The sequence below is a fragment of the Rhodamnia argentea genome, chromosome 4 (assembly GCF_020921035.1).
Source record: "Rhodamnia argentea isolate NSW1041297 chromosome 4, ASM2092103v1, whole genome shotgun sequence".
Taxonomy (NCBI): domain Eukaryota; kingdom Viridiplantae; phylum Streptophyta; class Magnoliopsida; order Myrtales; family Myrtaceae; genus Rhodamnia; species Rhodamnia argentea.
In genome coordinates this window covers 25,033,037-25,056,089 of record NC_063153.1, presented here as the reverse complement: position 1 = coordinate 25,056,089, position 23,053 = coordinate 25,033,037, and the positions used below count along the sequence as shown (strand labels likewise).

Genomic DNA, 23,053 nt, shown 5'->3' with positions numbered 1-23,053 from the left:
TCCGAACCCTGCAATTCGCAGATCTGGACTGTGAAATCTGGCTTTCTTCTAAGGCTCTGCTCGATCAACCTCTTATATCTTAAAACATAATAAGGATCTTTTTGGTCAATCACTACCCATGATGTACACCCAATCAAGAAAATGGAAATTGGTCTCTCCCTCTCTTCCTTTCTCTCCAATTCCTTTTCACTCTTTTCCCTTCATTTCCCTCTCGACTTAAATTGTCAATCAAATTGCAAAAGAAAAAGCCCTCTCACTCAGAAGACCCGAATTCCATGGCGTCTTCATCATCGACCCCTCCCCATGGAGGAGATTATGAGGGCGGAGAGGAACAGCGGAAGGGGAATAACTACGAAGTGTTCTTGAGCTTTAGAGGGAAAGATACTCGCAAAGGCTTTACTGATTATCTCTATACTAGCCTTAAAGTTGCAGGAATTCATGTGTTCAGAGACGACAATGAGCTTCGTGTTGGTGATGAGTTTGGTCCGGAGCTTCTCTGCAGTATCACGCAGTCTAAGATCTCAATCCCGATTATCTCGGAGAACTATGCTTCCAGCACGTGGTGCCTTCGCGAGTTGGCTCATATCTTGAAGTGCAGGAGAAACAGAGGGCAAATAGTGTTGCCCATATTTTACAAAGTGGAACCCTCGCAAGTGCGACGTCTTCTAGGGGGATTTGGAGATGCTATCAGTGCACATAAAAGGAATTTGGATGAAAGGATTGTGAAGGAATGGGAGGAAGCGCTCAAAGAAGTCACTTCCTTGAAAGTGTGGGAATCGGAGAAAACTGACAACGGGTACATTATTCTTCACCAAAACATTGCTTACTTTGTCATAACTAGATCTTACCAGAAGAAGAATATAAATATTGCCATCATACATTGAAATTTTTATTTTTATTTGGCAGGCATGAAGGAAAATTGGTTGAAACAGTTGTCAGAAAAGTTATGGGCGAGTTAAAAAGACTTTTTTTGCTAAATGTTCCCAAACAATTAGTAGGAATTGATGATCGTGTGGAATATCTCATGAGCTTCATAGATGCTAAATGCAGTGATACTAGGGTTATCGGAATTTATGGAATGGGGGGCATCGGTAAAACAACTCTTGCAAAGGTGTTATACAACAAACTTTCTAGTCATTATGAGTATCAAAGCTTTGTGGAAAATATTCGAGAAAGATCTAAGCGCAAGGGTATTGAAGGCGTACAAAAGCAGCTCATCTCAGACATAAATGGAGACTTGTGCGATGTGTCTAATGTCGATGATGGAATCAATATCCTTAAATCTCGATTTACAAATAAGAAAGTTCTCATCCTTCTTGATGATGTGGATGATCATACTCACTTGAATGCGTTGGTTGGAGATGGTAGTTGGTTTAAAGCTGGAAGTATAGTCATCGTCACCACTAGAGACAAGGGTATTCTTGACACGGCTGGAGTAAGCTACAAGTATCAACTCAATGAATTGCTTTCGGATCAATCATTGGTTTTATTTAGTAGACATGCATTTCGAATGGATTCTCCTCCAACTGATTATCAGGTTATCTCTCGTGATATCGTATCTACTACTTGGGGGCTTCCCTTAGCCCTTGAAGTTATAGGCTCATTCTTATGTGGAAAGACAAAAGAAGCATGGAAAGCTACATCAAAGAAATTAGAGAAAGTGCCTCATAAGAAAGTGCAAGAGAAGTTGAGGATAAGTTACGACGCACTAGATCCCGAGGACCAACATATATTTTTGGATATTGCATGTTTTTTTATTGGGTCATCTAAACAACATCCGACTTATATGTGGGATGCTTGTGGTTTTTTCCCGGGGAAGGGGATTGAAGTATTGAGTCTTTTGTCCCTTATTAAAATTGACGAAGACGGCAATTTCTTGATGCATGATCAACTGAGGGATCTTGGAAGAGAAATAATTCGTCTAGAAAATCAAAAGGAGCCTCAAAATCGTAGTAGATTATGGGATTATGAGGAAGCCATAGAAGTGCTTGGTAGCAACAAGGTAAGAGTTTTCTCTACTTGTCTAGGTTAGTGCATGTGAGTCCATATTCTCTTTCTTGTTTGAAATAGAAAGTATTGTTAGTCCCGAGTCCCCAAAACTTGTTGCTTCTATTAGCAAAAGAACTCTTTCGATTAATTGCTGTTCTTGCCTGATTCTACAACATAATTGAGGAGTAATTTCTTGGTCATTGATGATTGATATATATCTTTACCGGTAGTACTGTAACGGAGGATACTCTCCTTTTGGTCAATTTAATGCAACAACACAACTTCAAAAATATAATGTTTGATAGAAAACCCGACATCTATAAATTGTTGGGGCCATGCTTTTCCGGCATATCCGTGTGATGCACATGTTTAATGTTTGGATTCTTCTTTTGATTTCTTGTGAGTTCTTTCCTTTCTTTTCCTTATATTGAGTACTGATTTCTTATGAGTTGTTTGATGTGATAATGAGACCTCCATTAATTTTTGGCGATTAGTTATCCTCGTTCCTGTATTTTTCAAATTGAGTTAAGTATAGAGTTAGTCCCCTAAGTATTACTGTTTGTGCGATTTAATTCCCCGTCTATTTCCTTTTCGGTAAATGAAGTCCTTTATCTGATGTAGCTTTCCCATTTATTTGTGAGAATATAACTTTTTAAACATTCTATATGGATGGGATGTACTATCATCTGATCTATATCTCTCTAACCAAGATCTTTAAGAGCAAAGAAAGAAAGGAACTACTATGTAGTCATCTAGCAACTACGCCACTCAAAATGCAAAGGGAATGTCTAGTCCAAGCATATTACTTCCAAGTTCCAAGAGAGGTAATCTATTCATCAAAGTATGAACAATGAACTATACGTTAAATGTCATTTTTTCAAGAGAAATGTCTTTTCGTGCAAATCCATGGGCTACCTCTGTCTTGACTTTGAGAAAGAAGAGAAGCGGTTAAGTAACGTAAAACACGAGTCTTATCAAGAATCAATGGAGTCTAACTTATCACTAAGAATTGTGAAAAGTGATGCATATTTAAGTGCACTACTTTAAATAGAGTTGTTCGCAGGGAGAGTAAGTACAAAAGCTATATTTACTGTCCTTATTTGAAACAACGTACTATTTTGATGAGGTATATAACATTAACGATAAGTTATTTGAAAGATCCTATCTTTAATTAACAGTGGAAAAAAAAACTGTGTGGTCAAGAAAAAGAACCACGAAACTAAATGACTTCATTTTAAAAAAATAATGAGAATTTCTCAAATTTTAATCACGAAATATTAATTTTAGAATAGTTATTACGAGCCATGTACAGATTTATCTGAAAATTAAATCCCAAGGCACGATTTCCTTAAAAGTGTATACAAGAACTTTTAGTGGTGAAATTATAGACTTATTTACAATATTATATTATACTTTTGTCATAACATATATTTGCAATGATGTGGTCGATGATATTATTACAATTTAATTGGAGAACCATGTATTTGCAACAAAACATATTAACAAATGTACATCTTCAATCACATAGTTACAAACTTTTTGTTGTCGAAAAATTTTCAAATCTAGAATTTGTAACATTACTAAACTTGGAACTTAACTATTAAATCAATATATATATATATATATATATATATATATAGAGAGAGAGAGAGAGAGAGAGAGAGAGAAGAGAGTCGTCGTAGTATATAACTGACAATAAATTCACAACCATATGCTTAAATAGGTTATATATTTAGACAAAAAAAAGTTATATTAACGTAATATCATCAATATTATTCCTTTATTCACCCATTATATTTACAATGAAAAAGAGTTGATACTATTTATATAAATGATTATCACGTAAGTTTTAGAACCATGTATTCACATAAAAACAATCAATAACACCCTTATCTTCAAATATGATTAAACGCACATGGAGAGGTCTCTCTCATCACTTTGTAATGATTAAATATAAGTCAAACTAATTATTTGGTTACTAGATGTAATGTGAATGTCATCCATCGTCACATAAATTTTACTAAGAAATATTTATTGGCAAAAAAGTGACACATCAAATTTTATTAATGAGATTAATATGGGTAAAATTAGTAAAACATGGGAAAGTTCATAGTAATGGCTCATTGCAATACTTGTAATTTAATTTCTTTTGTCATGTAAATAAACACGGTTTTGAATTTTGTATGATGATTGATTTTCATTACTAGCTTTAAAGTCAAGAGGTAGGCAGCGAAAAACAATTTTGGGATTCATAAGAAGAAAATAGCGAAGAGCATAATTAGAAGAGGAAAAGTTTGGAAGCGCCATCTTGAGCTTCACGTGGTCACATAAGTTAGATAAATGATATGCCACTGCAACCTGTCATTTCACAAAGTTGAAAGTGAGAAGCCTACGCCATAATTGTGCAACACCAATTGGAAATTAGGACATCTTTTTTTTAAATACAGTTGCTCTCATCTTATCATTTAAGACTTACGATCCACAATGTTTCCTAACCGCAGGGCACTAGTAACATTGAGGCTATTCGTCTTGACCATACTGAAAGAAGCTACAATAGCTGAACAATTTAAAGAACTGACCAATTTGAGGTTCCTCGATGTATGGAGTGCGAATTTAATTGGAGATTTTCAGAACTTGCTTCCTCAATTAAGGTGGCTTTGGTGGGAGAATTGTCCCTCAGATTTTGCCACGGTCAACTTTCATCCGAAGAGATTAGTCGTACTCGATCTGTCATATAGTGAGATTTCGGAGGATTGGGGAGGATGGGATCCACTAAAGGTAAGATTTAGAGAAGGCATGTGTTTTGTTAATAATTACGTGTTTTTTTTTTTTGGTCGAATATAATTACGTGTTGTCGAGGTTCAATCGCACATAGCTCTGCTTTCTTTCTTTCGGTAAGGTTTAGTATCCTTCCTCCGATTAAGAATTTTCCTCTGAAACAAAAACTCCATTACATTGACTTGTGTTATACATACATACTGAAACTCTAAATCCATTTTCATTTTTTTTTTTTTTTTGGTCGAGAGGAATGGAATTAAACATGAATTGCTCTGTTTTGTTGCACGCAATATTTATTCACCATAACTGTTGATTATTGAAGTCACCGTATAACAAATTAATAAATTGGTAAGGATATAAGAGTAATAGAATTATCCTTATAATGGCATTTAAACATTTCCAATATAACAATATTTTTACTTCTCGTACATATAACATTTGAAAGTTGTTTTTCATTATTAAACTAGCCGTTTCTCTTTAATTTCATACTATTGAAGAAAAACATTGCGCCCAATAACTGCATTTCTCTTCCATTTGAAATTGTTATCTGGCTTTTTGATAATAAAATTTGCTTATGTCTAATCAATAAAGAACAGCATTGCCAGAGCTTTCAAATTAAATGTAGTCAGCACTTATACATGCCTAACATTCTTTTTGCAATGGATATGCTTAAAAAAAAAGTTTATATGTTGGTGTTGCCAAACACAACTGAAAGACAACTGTGAGGAGTAGTGAAGCATGGGTATTATTGAGGAATTTTAAGAAGTCCAAAAAAATAAATAAATAAAGAATAGTGAAAAATCAAACATTGTAGCGGTCCAATCTCACCGAGGTATCCTTTCTTTCTTTTAGATGGCAACTCAGCTCAAAGTTCTCGACCTCAGATATTGTCAATCTTTGAGAAGAACTCCCGACTTGTCCGCTTTCAAAAGCTTGGAGATTTTGAATCTCAAAGAGTTGTGAAGAATCTGGAAGAGATTCATCCTTCTGTTGGGGACATCAAGACCCTCAACTCCTTGAATGTCAATGGTTGTTTGAGACTGAAGGAGCTACCGGCAGGATTAGGTAGAATGGAAGAATCATTGACGATTGACTCTATCTTATACTCTTATACAAGAGATTCTATTGAGAGGATTGCCTGAATCTAGTTGGTTTTCTAGTGCCAAGAATTGTTCTAGACTTTTTGACGACTTCCAAACTCTGCTTTTACTCTGAAAGAGCCCAAGACCTATAGGCGGCCTAGCATCTCTGTCTTCCCTTAACCTAAAGGGATGTCATAAACTTGATCGACTTCCAGAATAGGGCTCCCTCGTGTCCCTACAGCACTTGTTATTAGCGGCATGCCACTCATTGACAAAAATCCCAGACTCGATCGGAAAGTTGACATCATTGACTTAGCTAGATTTAAAGTCTACGGCGATAGTGGAATTACCTGAATCTATTGGTTTTCTGAAGAATCTCCAGACTCTTTGTGCCAATCATTGTGAATCTTTAGCCTGCATACCCAGCACCATAGGCGGTCTAGCATCTCTGTCTTACCTTAACCTAGAGGGATGCCATAAACTTGATCAACTTCCAGACTCCATGGGCTCTCTTGTGTCTCTACGCCGCTTGTTATTAGGAGGATGCCACTCGTTAAAAGAAATCCCTGCTTCGATCGGAAAGTTGACATCATTGACTGAGCTGGATTTAAATTCTACGGCGATTGTGGAATTACCTGAAAGCATTGGGAATATGCAGAACTTGAAGATGTTGGACATTTGCAGAACTCCCGTAATAGAATTGCTTGGTGACAGCGCAATAATGGCGGAACTCCAAGAGTTGAGAGCTGCAGGATGGGAAAATCTGAAAGGACTACCAGACGAGCTGGTTTCACTAAACAAGCTTGATTTAGACAAAAAACTATCAGGGCTGCGCTCTCGCCTATTAGCTCTAGGTATCACCTGCCAGATCCCACAATTGTCTCATCTTTCCCGACTAACCTTTCTCAAGAAACCTACTCTTTCTTATTGTCTTGAATGTCTCCCAGAGCTTTCTATAACACGTTGTGGAAGAGCTGTGAAACTTGATTTTGTGGTTTCCACAAGTTCAAGCTGTTAGTTTGGCATTGTATTAACTTTTTGTCTTCCGATACAGTTCACTTAAAGCGTCCCAGGATTCCTCCTGCCAACAACTCAGCCATGAGCTACCGAACAGCAGATTCTGAACATGTTTTGAAGAGATCAAGGCCTTTTGCAATCTCAGAAGTAGTACTTATTTCATCTTGCTTTTTCTTTATCGTTTTCAGTTATTGACGGGTGGTTCCATCTACAAAAAGAGTATTTTACTGAGTGATCAGTTATCTCGGATATATGGAATGCTTTTCTCAACATTCATAACTAGATCTCGTCGGAATTGTTATATGTACTTCTCGCTATTTTTATGTCTATTGTTCATGGATGTCGGGAGTTTTTAAGAAGCTTTATTTGTTCATGGAAGTCGGGATATTATAAATCTTTTTAAGGAGCTTTATTTGTTGCTTTCCGTGTTACTTGAATGTTGTAGTAAATGCAGTTGCATGTGCATGTTCATAGGATCTCTTTTAGTGATATCCTCTCTTTTGAGCTCTACAGAACAGTGAGAGCATGGCCGACGTGAAGCCCGGAATTGCAGATGAGTCTAGAGACAAATCACGGATTAGGAAACTGACAGAAATCAATGAACCATGGCAATGCCGGTCCTTAAGGCTGCCCGATAACACGACGGCTGTGAGGGTACAAATGATTGCCAAATTAGGATGTTCTTATGCAGCATTTCTTTTCCGCATTTATCTGTCATGTCTCTACTAGATAAGCACAAATTCGAACAGGTCCCAAATAGTGCACTTGCTTTATTAGTTTCATCAGCATGTGTTCCAATAAATAATCTTTTAAATCTCAACATTTGAGGGGACTTTGTCGTCTCTTCATTTGGCCTTATATTGTTAATGTTGATTGTTCCAACTATACAAATAAGTAAAATAATATCAACGTTGAGTAACATGTGATTATGGAGTGACAGTGGAGTTTGAGTTTTGTTGGCTGTGGATGTTATGAATTTTATGGTAAAGATGAATAGTGAGACGGATGCTGCCTGATTCATAAAGATCTTTTCTAGACAAAGTATATCATTGAGATGGATTGCTCGTGGACTCTCATGCAAAAGGCACAGACTCTTCATGAGATGAATTTTGCCGGGTACATGGCAGGCAAAGTATATCATTGTGCACCACTTTGATGCCTGTCTGGAATGCTAAGCTTGTGAATTCAGCTGTTTTGAGCTTGCCAATTTCTGGAAAATTTGAATGGAAATTTACGATCTGATACTAAATTCACAAACGCTAGTGGCAAAAGGATAGGTAATCGAGAAAAGAGTAGCCTGGGTGAAGGCGCTGTAATTTTCAACTAGGTTTTGTACACTCTGTTCATATGAAAAAGGTACAGTATGGAAATATGCCAATGCACACAGACGCTCGATTATATCTTTGCATCAACTTCTGCATCTACCAATTTTGGTTCGGGTCCTTTATTTTTCTTTTTTCATTTAACTATCACTACTGAAAGCTGATAAAATGAGCAGGTCTCGAGATTAACCTATACAAACTCAGGTTGTGCCATTCTGGCTTTAACATCGAACGCTGAACACAAGCTCTGGAAATGGCAACAAAGTGATGGGAACTCAACAGTCAGGGTAAGGAATTGGCGAGCTATTTTTCTTCAAAGTGGCGAGCTATTTTTCTTTTAGCTCATTGTTAACTACATTAGTTCTTTTTGCAGGCTACAACTAGTGTAGTACCACAGTTATGGCGACCTCCTGGTGGGAATTTGCTGACCAATGACACAAGGAATACAAATCCTGAAGAGGCAGTTCCGTGCTTTGCACTGTCAAAGAATGATTGTTATCTAATATCAACATCAGGGGGCAAGATCTCTTTGTTCAATATTGTGAATTTTAAGGTGAATATTTTCCCATAGGCAAGTTTATATCCTCTTGTCAGTTTTTGGTAGCACCATCCACGAGGTTTAAGATGATGAACTACCCCTTTGTGATGAATATGCATGCACTATTAGCTAAAATTTAATCGATTCTATCATATATGGAAAGTATTAAACTCTATTGTTAGGAGTTCCATGAAAGCAACTGCTCTGATTTTCATGCCCTTTTCTCTGTCTTCAATGGAATCTTTACTGATTAAAGAAAGCAAGGGAAGAGCTTTTTTAGCCATTCCAGAGATGTAATGGTCGAACTTGCTCTGTCCCTTTCCAAAGAAGGGAGATGCCATCGAGGCAAGCGCCTCTTGGCACGTATATCCCACTGTCACTTATAAAGTTGTTGATACTATCCTGCCTGCTGATGTTCAGACGATGCATACATTTATGCCTCCATCACCAGCATCGATATTTCTGGCGACCAATCCACCAGACAATGACATTATCACAATAGGAATGGAGGATTCCACTATTCAAATTTACAGTGGTCAAGTTGATGAGGTGCGACCTGTTTTCATTGGCGTTGAAAGTTAACTGTATAGAGGATATTGACTGCTTCACTTTCTCAGGTCCAGACAAAACTAAAAGGACGTCAAAGAATAATTAAAGGCTTTAACTTCTCAACTGTCTTAAATGTTCTTTGGTCTTCTAGCGCTGATTCTCAGGTACCAGACCACTGCTTTCTTTTTACTTGCTAAGTCAGACAAGGGCTTTTCTCTGTCTTCCATGAATCTTTTTGCCCTTACTGATCCAAGAAAAGAAGGCAAGAGCATTTTTTACAACCATCCAGACATGTAATGGTCGAACTTGCTCTCTCCCTTTCCCAAGAAGGGAGATGCCACTGAGGCAAGTGCCTCTTGGCACATGTGTCCCCACTTTCACTTGTGAAGTTGTTAATAGTTAATACTATCCAGATGATGACAACATTTATGCCCCCACCACCAGCAGCACCATTTGTGCCCCCACCACCGGCAGCAACTTTTCTGGCGTTCCATCCTCAAGACAATAACGTTATTGCAATTGGAATGGAGGACTCCTCTATTCTAATTTACAATGTTCGAGTTGGTGAGGTGAGACTCATTGTCGTTTAAAGTTAACCTTGTTATCATCTGCAACAAAGTTATGGATATTGACCGTTTCACTTTCTCAGGTCAAGAAAAAACTAGAAGGACATGAGAAAAGAATTACAGGCCTTGCCTTCTCTAACGTCTTAAACATTCTCGTGTCTTCTGGCGCTGACTCTCAGGTACCAGACCACTGCTGCGTATTCCTTTCCATATAGACATGCCTAAGTTTTGGGCAGAGAGAGCAATGTAAGGTTGATGTTCACTCCGAATATATTGATGCCCATGTCCTCGGCACACGTCAGGTCACGAAGGCATCTTTTACTGGCAGAATAAATCCTTCCAGAAAAATTCATCTTTTGTGTTGACAAATTAATCCCATCCTATTAAGTGCAATAAAAGAAGCTACGATGTCCTGTTGTTGCTTACAACAGACAATCGGTGTGATTCTCATATAGAAACAGAACTTGATTCTTTCATTTGTGCGTAAATGTAGAAGTCCCCTTTGATGGATGTCTATCATCACTGCAGTTGTGTGCTTGGAGCATTGACGGATGGGAGAAGCAGGCTAGTAGGTTTCTGCAGATGCCGACTGGGCGAGTAGCAGCTCCTCTTGCTGATACTCGTGTTCAATTTCACGTGGATCAGATACGTCTGCTGGTGGTTCAAGAAAAGCAGGTCGCCATATATGAAGCTCCTAAACTAGAATGCCTCCAGCAGGTATTGAAGATAATTTTTTTTTTTTTGCACAGACCGATCTCTTATCTCATCCTGATTGCATCAAAATCAGTGAAATATTAGGTACTATTGTTGCTTCTTGCAAATGTACTTTTTTTGATTCGTTGTTCATCGCAACTAGTGGGTTACTCGAGAAGCTAGCGGTCCAATCACAGATGCTACATATTCTTGCAATGGTCGATCAATATATGTGAGCTTCAAAGATGGAAGTATCGGTGTTCTTACTGCTTCTGCACTCAGTTTGAGATGTCGTATAAATCCTGCTGCTTACATCCCTCCAAACCCCAGGTAAGTTGGTTATTGCTGCTCAGTTAACCTCATTCTTTTACGAAAATGGCAAATCTCATTCGCGAAGTTCCAATAGTCTCAAGTTATTCATTCCTCGCTGATGTATTTGGCAGCTTGAGAGTCTACCCCTTAGCCATTGCAGCACATCCATTTGAACCAAACCAGTTTGCACTAGGGCTTACTGATGGTAGCGTCTATGTGCTCGAGCCTTTGGAATCTGAAGGAGAGTGGAGTAGTTCTCCTCCTGTTGAAAATGGTGCTGGGTCTAGCACATCCTCTGTCGCTACCAGTTCAGATCAACCGCATTTGCCCACAGCCGGCGAGGCTGGCCACGCCCAAATCTGGGCAAGGCGACTTCGTCCGCGGCTGCCACCACCTTGTGATCTGGGCACGGAGGTTTTGGAGAGGCTGAGCAAGGGCCGCAACTCTCGACAGCGGCAGGGGAGCTCCGGTGACCTCACGGGCCACAGTAAAAAGAAGAAAAGAAGGTGTTGAAAATTTAATTGGGCGGAACCATGGCTTTGATATCAATAGTTTGTGTTTTGATGTGCGTATGGTCTAGTTGATTAGAGCAACAGACAAAGTAGTATACTTTAAGGAATATAAGCGAGGTTCATGGGACAAGGATCATTTACCGGCATAGTGGATTCTTCTAGTTTGCAAGCTGTCTGCTTGCAGAGCCCACGATCTTCGCTCCTTCGACAGCCATTCTCGACTTATTTTCAAGGTTTCCTCAAGCTGTCCACTGCCTGAGACTTTCTTTGAGATTAAGTTGATCACAATTTGCAACAAAAGAAAAGAGAAGAAAAGAAAAAATAAAAGGAAAACGCAAAGAAAAAATTGTCCACACGTAGGATGGCCAGCATTTACATTTTGGCTGGATGAACTAGCTGATCTTTAGGCATGATATGGTACGGAGAAATCTAGTTTGAGAATCAGGGTAGATTTATTTTGGGAATTTGTTTTTCTAGAAAAAAAAAAGTGAGACTACTTTACCAAAAAAAAAAAGTGAGATTGTGCATTGAACAATAGCAATCCAACGAGCGATGGTGTCGTGAGGGACTCATGTGTATGAGCACCAGGAGCCATCGGAATCTGAGGGCAAGTGGGGTTCTTCTCCTCCGGTTGAAAATGGTGCTGGGCCAACCACTACCTCTGGTGCAACTGCTTCAGATCAACCCCAAAGGCAGTGCCGGCCATGTCTCCCCCTGTGGAACTTTGAGCATCAAAATGCTGAGCCGGCTTTCCTTCGCCACACTTGATTCGAGCTTTGAGGAATGCTGCAGAGGGTAGATTTTACAGCCTCAGGGTACTTCCTCTGGACATAGTTCAGTACAGTTGTCTGAAAGTGGTACAACTAGCATCCTAATCGACTTTTGCTCAAGTCATGCGGCTGGTAATTTGTTCTGTTAATTTTCATTTAGGAAGAACGTGAGATTAGGGTGTTGCATATTCGCGATGGAGGCACTGGCAGGGATCTGATTTCAGTTAGCAAGCTAAAAGGACCAGAGGAACAGGATTTAGTTTTCTTAGGTATCTTCTTTTCTTGTTCCTTCTGCGTTCTGCTGAAAGTATATGTGTTATTTACTTGTAGGTATTCTTTTTAGCTTGGTTGAGCAGCAGCATTTGTTGACACTTAGCAGGTTCTCCTTTCTGGTTCTTTCGCTGCAAAAGGAAAACTTTATCTTCTTCTCTCGTTCCTAATTATGAAGGCGATTTGAGCGCGACAGCACTCAGGACCTTTGATGGATGACAGCAAATACTTCATTGCAGTCTTTTGGAATTAAGTTCCATCTTTTTGAGGATGCAGTTAAACACTACATCATCCGGGACAGAAAATCGGTTATTTCACAAGCTTTAATGGCTTGCTTGATGACTTGAATTGTTCATTTGCGAATGAACACGAGCAGGTAGGAGCATGACAGCGAGCCCTTTTTCGATCTCATCTGTATTCCAATCACCCTTCCCTTAGTGTGATATCCCAAAGCCACCAAAGAGTATTGTTTCTCATCACATGATCCTATATTGTCGTTCTTAGCAAAGTTTACTCGCACCTACACGGCACATGTTCTTCTAAACAACTGAATTTGCAAAATTAGTAGCAAAGTGAAACTAGCTCACACACTTTGTTTGGACAATTTCCACAGAATAAGGAATTAGTTCCACTTACAAATAGGAAAGATACTGGATTTTCCCCCTTTTCTGAGAAGATGTTCTTGACCTGGGACTTTACAAAGGAATAAGACCTGTTTGGTATGGCTATAATTGAATTGTAATCCTGTTGTACGGTCAAGTGCTGTAATTTCTATGTTTGGTTATCCATTTTTTAACAGCTCCAACACCTCGAAGTTGGGGCGAAATGGCGTCTTAAAAGTTGAGTGAGACAGCTTTTAGATGCTGTAACTGAGGAGTGTTTGCCAAAACACCTCATGAAAGCTGCAGTATCCACTTTTCACAACCAATGCTGCTGCAGAGGAGTTGTACTAGAGGACCTGGCAGTGATTATTTAGACCCTTTCCAGAATCGTCCATATATTGTTAGATAGCTATAAAATAAGTAAGTTATGTAGCAGTTTCAACGAGAGTCAGATCGTTAGTTCAATCCCTCCAAGAAAAAGAGCTAGAAAAGGGGATTGCCAATGCCATTCGGGGACAACTTGGTAAAACAAGTGTATCTGAGTATTTCTTTCAAGGATGCTTGGCTTGACCAGTGGAACTGTAACACCTAAAATGAGAAAGGTCAATCTTTAATTTTCGTCATTCGACCGAGTATGTATATACAATGTTAATAGGCGCCTGACATTGAGACTCAAGCAAAGAGGAGGCCTGGGGAAAGTCAAAACGTTCTACAGAACGCTGGGGACGGTGAAATACCAACCCCCCCCTCCTCTCTCTCTGCATCTGCAAATGCCGCTAATGGTAGTTTTCCTTCTTGTGACGATTGTCAATACGATGAAAAAAATTAAATGCATTCACGTCATTCTCGTTTACTTGTCAAGCATCTGCACACAAAGTGACACCTGCTTATTTCCGTCTTCGACTGGGCTTCCCGCTCTTTCTGGCTGGGGTTGACTGCTGCAAAGGCACTGGTAACAGGGTTCCTCCTTTGACGCCATCTTTATCATTCGTTTCATCGAGTGTTTTCTGGGCTCCAATGTACACCTTAAGATCTCTGATCTGCGAAGAATGACGAGGGACATACTGCTGTCACAACACAGTACGCGCGCACGGAGTTTTCACCATGCTATATCAGAACCATATAACTTATTACAGTTTCACGGTTAAAAAATATATACCTGTTCTTCCAAGTCAAGTATCTGTTCATCCTTCGACTTCAGTGACAGAGCTTTCCTGCAGATGCACAGAAGCACATGTATCCTTCATTCATGTCAAATCAGAAGGGAAGACCAATCTACTGTGGAGATGTCGATACAATCAATAATAATGCTTATCCAGGAAGATAAGCCCATAAAACTTGAATGAAGATGGACAAGACGAGTATATTTCAAAAGGATGTATGAATATGCTCTATACAGAAAGTGCTGTATGCATATTAAGGTACTCAAAAGGCATCTACACCTACATTGCTTGGCATGTGAAGCTCAAATAAGCTTTAAGTCTACCAAGTGTATCTTCTTTTCCTTTTATTTTCCATTTTGTGGAAGTTGAAATGTCAACATATCGCAGCATGAACAACCAATTGAACTTCAATTGGAATTTGTAAAATTTATATGCTGAACAGTATCAATTAAAATTTAAGTCTTGAAACATCAAAGAATAATGTTCAAGTTTCACTAGTGCGTTAAAAAGCACTTTCAAATTGAACCACGTCCATCAATTTTTAACATTGACTTCTGTGATAAAGTTCAACCTCTAAAGCAGTAGCACTAAAACTTCAAATAAAAACAAAATTAAAGTTGGAGCACGTATAAACAAAGGAACAAAGTGATAGAAAGTGCGGACACATGGAACTTTTTTCTCCTTTCTCCTTTTCCCCCGATTTTTTTTCTCTCTTTTTCCCTTATTAGAGCTTGTCCCATCTCGCCACTTTTCTTGAAGAACTTCAATAAAAATTACCAAAAGCTACTTCATCTTATTGCCACATCCTTCAACCAATGATTAACTTAAACTTAATTATCCTCCCCAAAGTACAAGAAGGCATATTAACTGTTTGATAAATTATTACTCAGCATAAAATGACTCTTGTCCTTCTGCCATTAATTATGTGTTACAATTCACCTATAGTCGCTATTCACATATTTGTATTAGGTGCTGTATTTCCTCCTCCTTCCAACTTTTACCTTTTTACCTCCCATCTAAAAGTCCATGCTATGTGAACTCTTCCTCTTCATAATACCATTCTCACTTTTTTCTCTTCTTCTCAACTGTCTGTTCCCACTTCCACTCTCATGACCAACCTCACTTACATGAACTATTGCTACAATGCCGCTTCGTTTTACTGGTTATGTTGTATGAGACTATGGATGCCATGGGATTCTCTTTCTTATTTATTAACTATCTATTTTCTATACATAGTTATGCAGAATGCCCATGAATTAATCTGAGAAACTAACTCTTTAACTTTGTGCTAATTACAAGATATGGTTAGATACATCAGCAATGAATTTGAGCGAGCATGTGGAGGAAAACAATTTTTTTTTTTTATTGGGTTTTTTTTTTTTTTTGGGGGGAAGGGGGTGTGGGGTGGTTGGTTGGGTGGGGGTGTTAGTGTTTTGACAACAGATGTTCAGTGCAAGAAACATACCTCTCTTCAATTTCCTTAACCTTTCTCCGCATCATGTCTTGGTTCTTGATAAGAGTTTGATTAAGCTGCGACCACAAGGAGCGACATCTGTTACTGTTATGTCCTAGTGAAAACTATTGCATCTCATAGTCATATTGAAAATGAGGCATGTGAAAAACAAGCAAAACAACGATCAGCCATGGCTTCAGGCAGCCCTCCTCTCAAGCTTTAAACATCCAAAGTCGCAAAAGGTAAAACAGAGAAGAATGAACTCTTACCTCTGCCACGGCCTTCTTTTCGTCACCAAGTTTCTCCAGCTCACTATGGACGTCTTGAATCTTTGAAGTCACAGCTTTCTCGATTGCTTCTAGTTTGGAATTTTCTTTTCTACTTTTGGCTTCTAACATGAGAGACTCATAATGCTAACAGAGAAAAACAAGAGCAAACAAAAGAATTAATAGGGGATGATACGTCCAGGGACTTAAAATGTATTCTTTAAAGTCAGTCCAAGGATGATGGAATCTAAGGTAACAAAAATGACAAACATGGGTTAGAAACAAAACACTATCAACAAAAGTAGCATGGGCAGTTGATATAAAATCTAATGGCTTTTGTAATTCTACTTCCGATACATTGGCAAGTTTTCAATTCAGATACTGTTCCATCCAAAGCTAGCCATCACAAGTCAATAATAAAAGAGTCCTGGCACCTTAGGGTAACTCAATTCATTTTCTACCACAGACGTATCAGTGAGAAAAAAAGAGGGTAGAAGAATGGCAGAAGTTTTGCAAGATGCAAGCCCACTAATTCTTTTATACTTCCTATATAAGCTCATTAAACACATCAAGTATGCAAATTGACTATAAAATGTTGTATGCCATATAAAAGGAAACGAAGCTGAGATTATACAGCACTAGCGTAATTACTTTCCTTCTCTTCACAACAGTTTCGACAATCCTTAGAGTTCCAAGAGTAAGTTCACTTAAAAGAAATGGAGAAACATTTTTGAATCTGAAATAACTAAGATAATGTGATATCATGGTTTTCTCCTAAAATATGTGTACTTAAAACCATTACCTAAAGCAAAAACACAATCGAGAGAAGCTTTCACAAGTAATGCTTAGAACTGTGGCTGATCAGGAAAAAAACTAAAATGTAAAGGACTATGTTAAACAAATTGAAATTGTCTCGGTATACGCATGCTTACTTTTCTTTGCACTTCCAGCTGAGTTGAAGCTAGATGAATATAGTCAGCGTGAATCTACAAAAAAGTAAAACTACAGTGTCAGAGTAAACCTCGAAAGTCTGATAATTACAATGGGGGTAATATATATTTTGCAGGCCCAATACTGAACATGTGACATTTGGCCATGAACATGTGAAGCACAAAACCAGAAACAGAATCTTTCATTGTCATCTGTCAGCACCCAAAACAGTAAAAGCATCATGCACCTCGAAACTTCAAATATCTCACTTAACTGAGTCCAAATTCCAAACCTTTGCATGGAAAGTAGAACCAGAAAACAAAAATGTTCGCAGCATACAAATAAGACAACACATGAACCTACTGCTTCAATTTTGCTGCTGAAGAGTGCCCCACTAATTTCAGAATCCTCGCTATAACCACAGCTACCACAATCTCCTTCAAGTGATTCACAGTATGAATTCATCTCCAAAAGCTTGCCGTCAGCTTTTGATTGATTAAGCCGATGAACGTAAGTGTCCCCAACATAATCCCAAATTTGCTGTGTTCTTAAATCAAGAGAATAGCAATGTTGCGTATTTTTCCAATGGCTGATTGCGTGCTTATCTTTGTATCTACAAAGCCAGAAAAGAAAAGCTATAATCAAGACAGCCAATCCAATCACAAAAGATATAGAGCAAGCGAAAATTCCAGCACATCATGACTGGATCTATCACCTTCCACATCCGACAAAACCACATATCAGACAAACCCAAAGATTTTCCATTGTTCCACAAATAAAGCAGGCAGGCACCTCATCTTGCTGCTGGCATAGTCGGCAAACCTGATAAAGAACAGAAACAGAATCCTCTTCACAATCAGTTCACAGAGCGGCATCCCTGATGATGTTGCAATATGAAACTACATTTCCAATATAGGTAATTCCTTGCGACCAAATCAAGATATGTGCCGTAATTGAAATCTTTAGCAATGTAATTGAACCTTGCAATAAAATCAAAGGAAGAACATTGGGACATCACCAGCCTGGGAGAAAAACATACTGACTTATTTTAACCATAAAGGTTGACGAATCAAGCAAACGTTAGTATGCACATGTCCATCAATATAGCTCCTACGTGGCACCTTTTCACCTTTCGATATGTACATGAGTTCAAAGGTACTTTTTGCTGCAATTCACATGGACAGAGAATAATCACAATAAGTAGAACATCACTCGAAACGTAAAATATGACCATGAACCATCTTAGCTTCAAGACAGGAGACATTTGAGGTCAAAGATCAGGATATTGACATCATTATGATCACCCTGTACTTGTAAACACACATGAACTTATTATTTATGCTTGGCCACTGCTATTACTTCAGTCACTCTTTGACTCACCAGAAATTTGACACAGGAGTGACAGGACTATTAGATCAAATACACATGATGAGACATTGCAATGGTTCTTGTGTCAGAATATGAGAATAAACAAAAAATAACTCCAAGAAGCCATACCATTGACCTATTCCAAACCTCCAAAAATATGTCATGAAAATTAAAGAAATCCTGAAACTTAATAAGCACAATAGAGTAAAGGAATATTATTCTTTTCATTCACTATTTCCAATAATGTCTATATGCTTTTAATTTGTCTGATCAAGTCCTTCTACTTTAGCAAATTCTCTAATCAAGTCTTTCCGACACTAAATCCAACCAAATTCAACTGACGTGGCCATCGAACAACGACGGTGATGACACCTAATTTTGGCAGTCACGGATGGCATAAGATGCCATTAAAAAATGCGGATGCCCACGTGGATATGCATGGAAAAATTTAGCCAATGCAGATAACCTCAAAGTGTGACATGGATAAAATATTGGATGTCCACGTTCAAAAAAAATTTATCCATGTTACACAATGAAGTCATCTAATGGTCACGCCAGCTGGATTTGGCCTGATTAAGAAATTTGTAAAAATAGAAGGACTTGATTTGACAAATTAAAAGTACAAGGGACTTGATTATAAAGAACATGAAAGTACTATCAAAAGACAACAATTAATCCACAGTCAGCAACTTAACAGAAAGATAGTGACAGTAGCTGAGAAATTACGGTCTAAATTCATCTAATCTGTATCAGCATAAGAATGCCTAACCTGACAAGACAAGTAAGTCCATTTTGTACCACATGAGCAATGAAAGGAATGGTCACACTGCGTACTCAAAATTCCACTGGTATCTGGGTCCAATCTCTCTGACATAAGAAAAAAAGGTTGCAACTGTGAACAACTCTCCATAAACTCGTCTCATTGCAAGGGAAATATAAGGAGCAAGGGAGCACTAGCATGGCTTACCAAGACAAACTGGACATGATGGTAGCTCCGTAAAGCCCGAAGGGGGTGTGCTAGCTACATCAGCTGATTCGGTATAGTCCACTTCGTGCATAAATAGAATATGGCATACCTCAGCCTGCATGTCCAGAAGAAGAGTATGAAAAGTGAAAAGAAAACTAAACTATGGGATTTCACAATAAACAGGTCCAAAAATTGCAAATACCTCAGCGGGCGAAAAATTCTTGCCATTGAAGGTGCAATAGAAACCGTCAGCAGTCTTTTGATCGACAAGCTCGACCAGCACACTGTACCTATCTTCCATCCCATCATTCCTACATCAAACCCACAAGTCGCAACACAATGATCACTAAAACTACCACAAAGCATTTAAAAGAAACCAAATAGGAAAACGCAGTTCCACCGTTGGAATGTTTCCACAAAATTGAACTTCCATCATCGGACCCCCCCTAAGGCATGATCATGAGCAATTTTCCAATACTCGAGTCGAGCTTTTAGATTTTGATCAGCGAATTATAATCGACAGCGAAGCTAACTAGTTCCTCAAATTATCTCTTTTTCACCAACTGAAAAAACCAGTCGAAGTCCCACAAAAAGAGGAGAAAGAAAAAAAAACGATCGAAGCCTTACCTGATGAACCGGAGCTCAGAGACGTCATCGATCCGAGGGCCGCAGAACCGGATGAAGTCGTCGGGGGAGAAGTAATTGGGGACGGCGACGACGAAGAGGGTGGTGGAGCGAGAGCCGGGGCTCGAGAGAGGCGCGTGCGAGAGCGTCCGGAACAGGTGGACCATGCCCCTCCGCTCGGTGAACTTAGGGCTCGGCGACGGCGAGGAGGAGGAGAAGCCGCCGTAGTCGGTGGCGAGAGGGTGGTCGGTGTCCACCGAGTGGACCCGGAGGAAGAACATTTTTCGTCGGGCTTCTGGGATTGCTGCTGGGTGAGTCGAATCGCCGAGTCGGGAAGATGCAAAATGGCAAGCCCACGCAAGCGAAGCAGACAGAAGAAACCCGCGGGAACCGCGAGGATTGTGCACGGCTTCTTCCTAAAATTATAAAGGAACAAGTGCACCGTAGTCCACGGAAGTGCAAATCACTTCTAAAACTTTCAATTAATCCATGTAAGCCCTAAAATTTATCACCAAAATATAATTAAATTTTAAAATTTATTTAAAAAAGTATAATTAAATCTTAAATTTTTTAAAAATTGCAATCAATGAAATGATTTGATTGGATTCACATAAGAAGTTTTAGATACTTTTTGAAAATTTTAGGATTCGATCACACTTTTCAAATAAGTTTTGAGATCGTATTGCGCTTTCGCGACGAGTTTTTAGGACTTGATTGAACTTTTTGAAAAAGTTAGGACTTAATTCCACTTTCGTAATAAGTTTGAAGATTTTCAATGCATTTTTCGCAATTATAAATGTCGCTACTTTCAACCAAAGAAACCTAATTGGTGCAATAAAATTAATTATCATGCCACATAACTATCTTGACATCAATTATTAGTTAGGCGAACTTAATCGAAAGAGGGTATGCCTGTTGAGATGAGTTTTCCGCAATAAACACTTTTGTTCACTTCGTGAATTCAAAATAACCGAAAAGGCTAAATTCAAAACTGACAGCAGGTGAGATCATTATACATTCCTACCGTTTATTTCCTTGAAAATTATTACACAGAACTTGAACCAAGAATACCAAATTACTTTTCAATTGGGCGGGGTCCGAAATCATTTTAATTGGAAGCATGTTATGTGATTGCCTACGAACGAAATAATTTGTAGGACGAAGACGGTGAACACTCGATGAGATACGCAGGACCTAGGAACATAACGTAACGAGAATCGAAGATGGTGGGAAAAAACGAGAATTATTCAAAGCAAAAAAAAAAAATGATTAAGGGCTAAACTGACCTAGTCGTGGATTCTAATGGAGGTGATTATTATGCGTGCCTGGATTGGGCCAAGCCCGAAAGATGTGGGGCACGGCCGCACGGTTTTGGGTGAGCCGGGATTCCTTTGACGTAAGGATATTATCTAAGCCCGCCCATTTGCCTTTCCGGCCTCTCGAGTCTGAGTAAGGGAGTGTCAACGGTTCGGTTCAGATTTTCAGGTAACCCGAATCGAACCAAACTGATAGGATGAACAGCTGAACTGAACCGAATGCGACCTGAAACGAACCCCGAATCGAAAAGTTTCGTTTCGGTCAGGTTATTCTAATTTTCGAAACGGCAAAGAGGGACGGAGATTAGGGTTTAGGGTGATTTTTGAGAGGGTTGAGAAAGAAGAGAGATTTTAAGTTGCGCGTTCATCTTTTTTTTGAGAATTTCGACATAGTTCGGTTAGCGAAACTAAACTGAAATAACCCAAACTAAGAAAAATGAACGGTTATTTTTCCATCATCCGAACCGAAAATACACGAAATTTCGGTTCGATTTTTCGATTCGGTTTTGGCACGTCCTATGAGTAAGCCAAGCGGATTCATCACCTCTGATGGCCGTGCTGCGGCTGTACTACATTGTGGTGGTGCCATAAGTCGCGTGACTGTTTTAAAACTGCAGCATCTCAGCCTCTAAAAACTACTATAAATTGCTGAAGCTTTTTGAGGATGCTGCAATTTTGAGCAATTCTTACCAAACGTACAAATATACCTTTACACAATAGTAGCAACTACGGAAAAGTTGTATCAAACAAACTGAAAAGGTAAATGTTGAGAACAATGATATCATAACGACCAGAACTTTTCCTCGTTATGCAATCTAGTAACCAAATTTTATTTTTTGATCAACTTAAGCACCTCATCTGTCAAGATTTGTCTCAATGTTAGGTTTCCCCATCATGTCGTATGATTTTGCTGATGTCGACTAACTAATCAGGTGTAAGACTTCCCAACCCAACACATAGGAAATTTCCTTTCCTTCTTGTTTTTCTTCTTCCTCCTTCCTTCACTGGCTACCGCTGCCACCAAGGGCGCCAAAACCGCCATCAGAGAGATGTCAATACGGGTCCATGACCCATTTTTAACCCGTATTTTGTATAAATTGGTTCTATATGGGTTGTTAGCTTTTAGAGGGTCCAATAAAAATGGATCCAAAATATTGAAGCTAAATCCAATGGGTCAAAAATGAGTTACACTTATAATCCGTATGAAAACCATTTTTGACCCATTAAAAGGTTAAGTCATCGTTGTACTTGGGTTGGATCACGAGCCGCCAACCACCATCTCCAGACCACCCACCTACCGCCCCGACCAGCCCACCGCCCGCCCACCACCTCGCCGACCACCACCGATCGCCGCCGCCACCATCGACCCGCCGACCCCTGCCCGTCCACCGTTGCCTCTTGCCAACCACCCGCCAACCAATGGAATGCCATTGGCATGTTCTGTTTGGTTGGACGCCCCAAATGATCTCTCCCCATCTTCTGGAAAGTTTATTTCCACATAGACTAATGTGGCCCCATTCCAAATAAAGGAATAGACATCCCGAAACAATAGCAGCTGTTAAACATAGCACGTAGACGCGGAGTATCTTTCAGGAATTTATTTCTGTTGTTTCAACTAATTGCAAATCTTTTCCGATCATTATGCGACATGACTAAGACTAGACCAGATTAGCCGCCGGACAAACTACTTCATACCTTCGTATTCGAGAACTCACATGGATGAAGATCAATAAGGAGCCATTTATTTGGACATGTAATAGAATCCGAACCCAATCTGTAATTTGTGTAGTGGTTATCACATATCTTCTTGCATCAAACATTCTATCGATCGACATTGTAGTGCTATACCGTGTCAAACTCAATGAGAAATCATTGAAGAGAGAGAAGAAATCAATGGGAAATAGACGGTCAACGTGCGCTTAGCAATTCATAAGAAGCATCACTGATAGAGCGAAGCGATTGAATG

General features: G+C 39.1%; 3 protein-coding genes and 1 long non-coding RNA gene across 10 annotated transcripts in view; 3 read left to right on the top strand and 1 right to left on the bottom strand.

Moving 5' to 3' along the window:
- Positions 1 to 2,293, top strand: part of LOC115733026 (disease resistance protein L6-like) — a 154,133-nt gene extending 151,840 nt beyond the window's left edge. The window contains exons 4-6 of one of the 2 annotated variants that reach the window (XM_048277042.1): positions 12 to 151; positions 243 to 796; positions 907 to 2,293. In XM_048277042.1, the coding sequence (XP_048132999.1) occupies positions 119 to 151; positions 243 to 796; positions 907 to 2,032 (1,713 nt within the window). In that variant the 5' untranslated portion in view covers positions 12 to 118 and the 3' untranslated portion in view covers positions 2,033 to 2,293. The remainder of the gene's footprint in view (positions 1 to 11; positions 152 to 242; positions 797 to 906) is intronic. The other variant, XM_048277043.1, reaches the window with a different exon arrangement.
- Positions 1 to 12,745, top strand: part of LOC115730737 (protein TOPLESS-like) — a 48,155-nt gene extending 35,410 nt beyond the window's left edge. The window contains exons 5-17 of the mRNA XM_048278099.1: positions 8,365 to 8,475; positions 8,562 to 8,741; positions 9,147 to 9,275; positions 9,344 to 9,439; positions 9,689 to 9,844; positions 9,925 to 10,020; positions 10,370 to 10,558; positions 10,698 to 10,864; positions 10,978 to 11,352; positions 11,543 to 11,591; positions 12,289 to 12,397; positions 12,459 to 12,520; positions 12,638 to 12,745. Of these exons, the coding sequence (XP_048134056.1) occupies positions 8,365 to 8,475; positions 8,562 to 8,741; positions 9,147 to 9,275; positions 9,344 to 9,439; positions 9,689 to 9,844; positions 9,925 to 10,020; positions 10,370 to 10,558; positions 10,698 to 10,864; positions 10,978 to 11,352; positions 11,543 to 11,591; positions 12,289 to 12,397; positions 12,459 to 12,520; positions 12,638 to 12,745 (1,827 nt within the window). The remainder of the gene's footprint in view (positions 1 to 8,364; positions 8,476 to 8,561; positions 8,742 to 9,146; positions 9,276 to 9,343; positions 9,440 to 9,688; positions 9,845 to 9,924; positions 10,021 to 10,369; positions 10,559 to 10,697; positions 10,865 to 10,977; positions 11,353 to 11,542; positions 11,592 to 12,288; positions 12,398 to 12,458; positions 12,521 to 12,637) is intronic.
- On the top strand, positions 4,558 to 5,801 carry LOC115733785. Its single transcript, XR_007198021.1, has 2 exons — positions 4,558 to 4,767; positions 5,620 to 5,801. It is a non-coding gene; the product is annotated as an uncharacterized LOC115733785 (long non-coding RNA).
- A 1,011-nt stretch (positions 12,746 to 13,756) lies between the features above and the next one.
- On the bottom strand, positions 13,757 to 20,179 carry LOC115729071 (BRAP2 RING ZnF UBP domain-containing protein 1). Of its 6 annotated transcripts, none has more exons than XM_048277051.1 (11): positions 19,775 to 20,179; positions 19,350 to 19,458; positions 19,148 to 19,262; positions 18,950 to 19,047; positions 17,528 to 17,634; positions 17,176 to 17,425; positions 16,815 to 16,868; positions 15,886 to 16,029; positions 15,629 to 15,693; positions 14,160 to 14,241; positions 13,757 to 14,067 (listed from the first exon to the last, which is right to left on the bottom strand). In XM_048277051.1, the coding sequence occupies exons 1-11, from the start codon at positions 20,050 to 20,052 to the stop codon at positions 13,888 to 13,890; spliced, it is 1,482 nt and encodes a 493-aa protein (XP_048133008.1). In that variant the 5' UTR covers positions 20,053 to 20,179; the 3' UTR covers positions 13,757 to 13,887. The 6 variants fall into 6 exon arrangements, with proteins under 6 accessions (XP_048133008.1, XP_048133009.1, XP_048133011.1 ...); XM_048277052.1 differs by having other exon boundaries at positions 13,757 to 14,064; XM_048277054.1 differs by having other exon boundaries at positions 13,757 to 14,040.
- Positions 20,180 to 23,053: the final 2,874 nt, after the last annotated feature.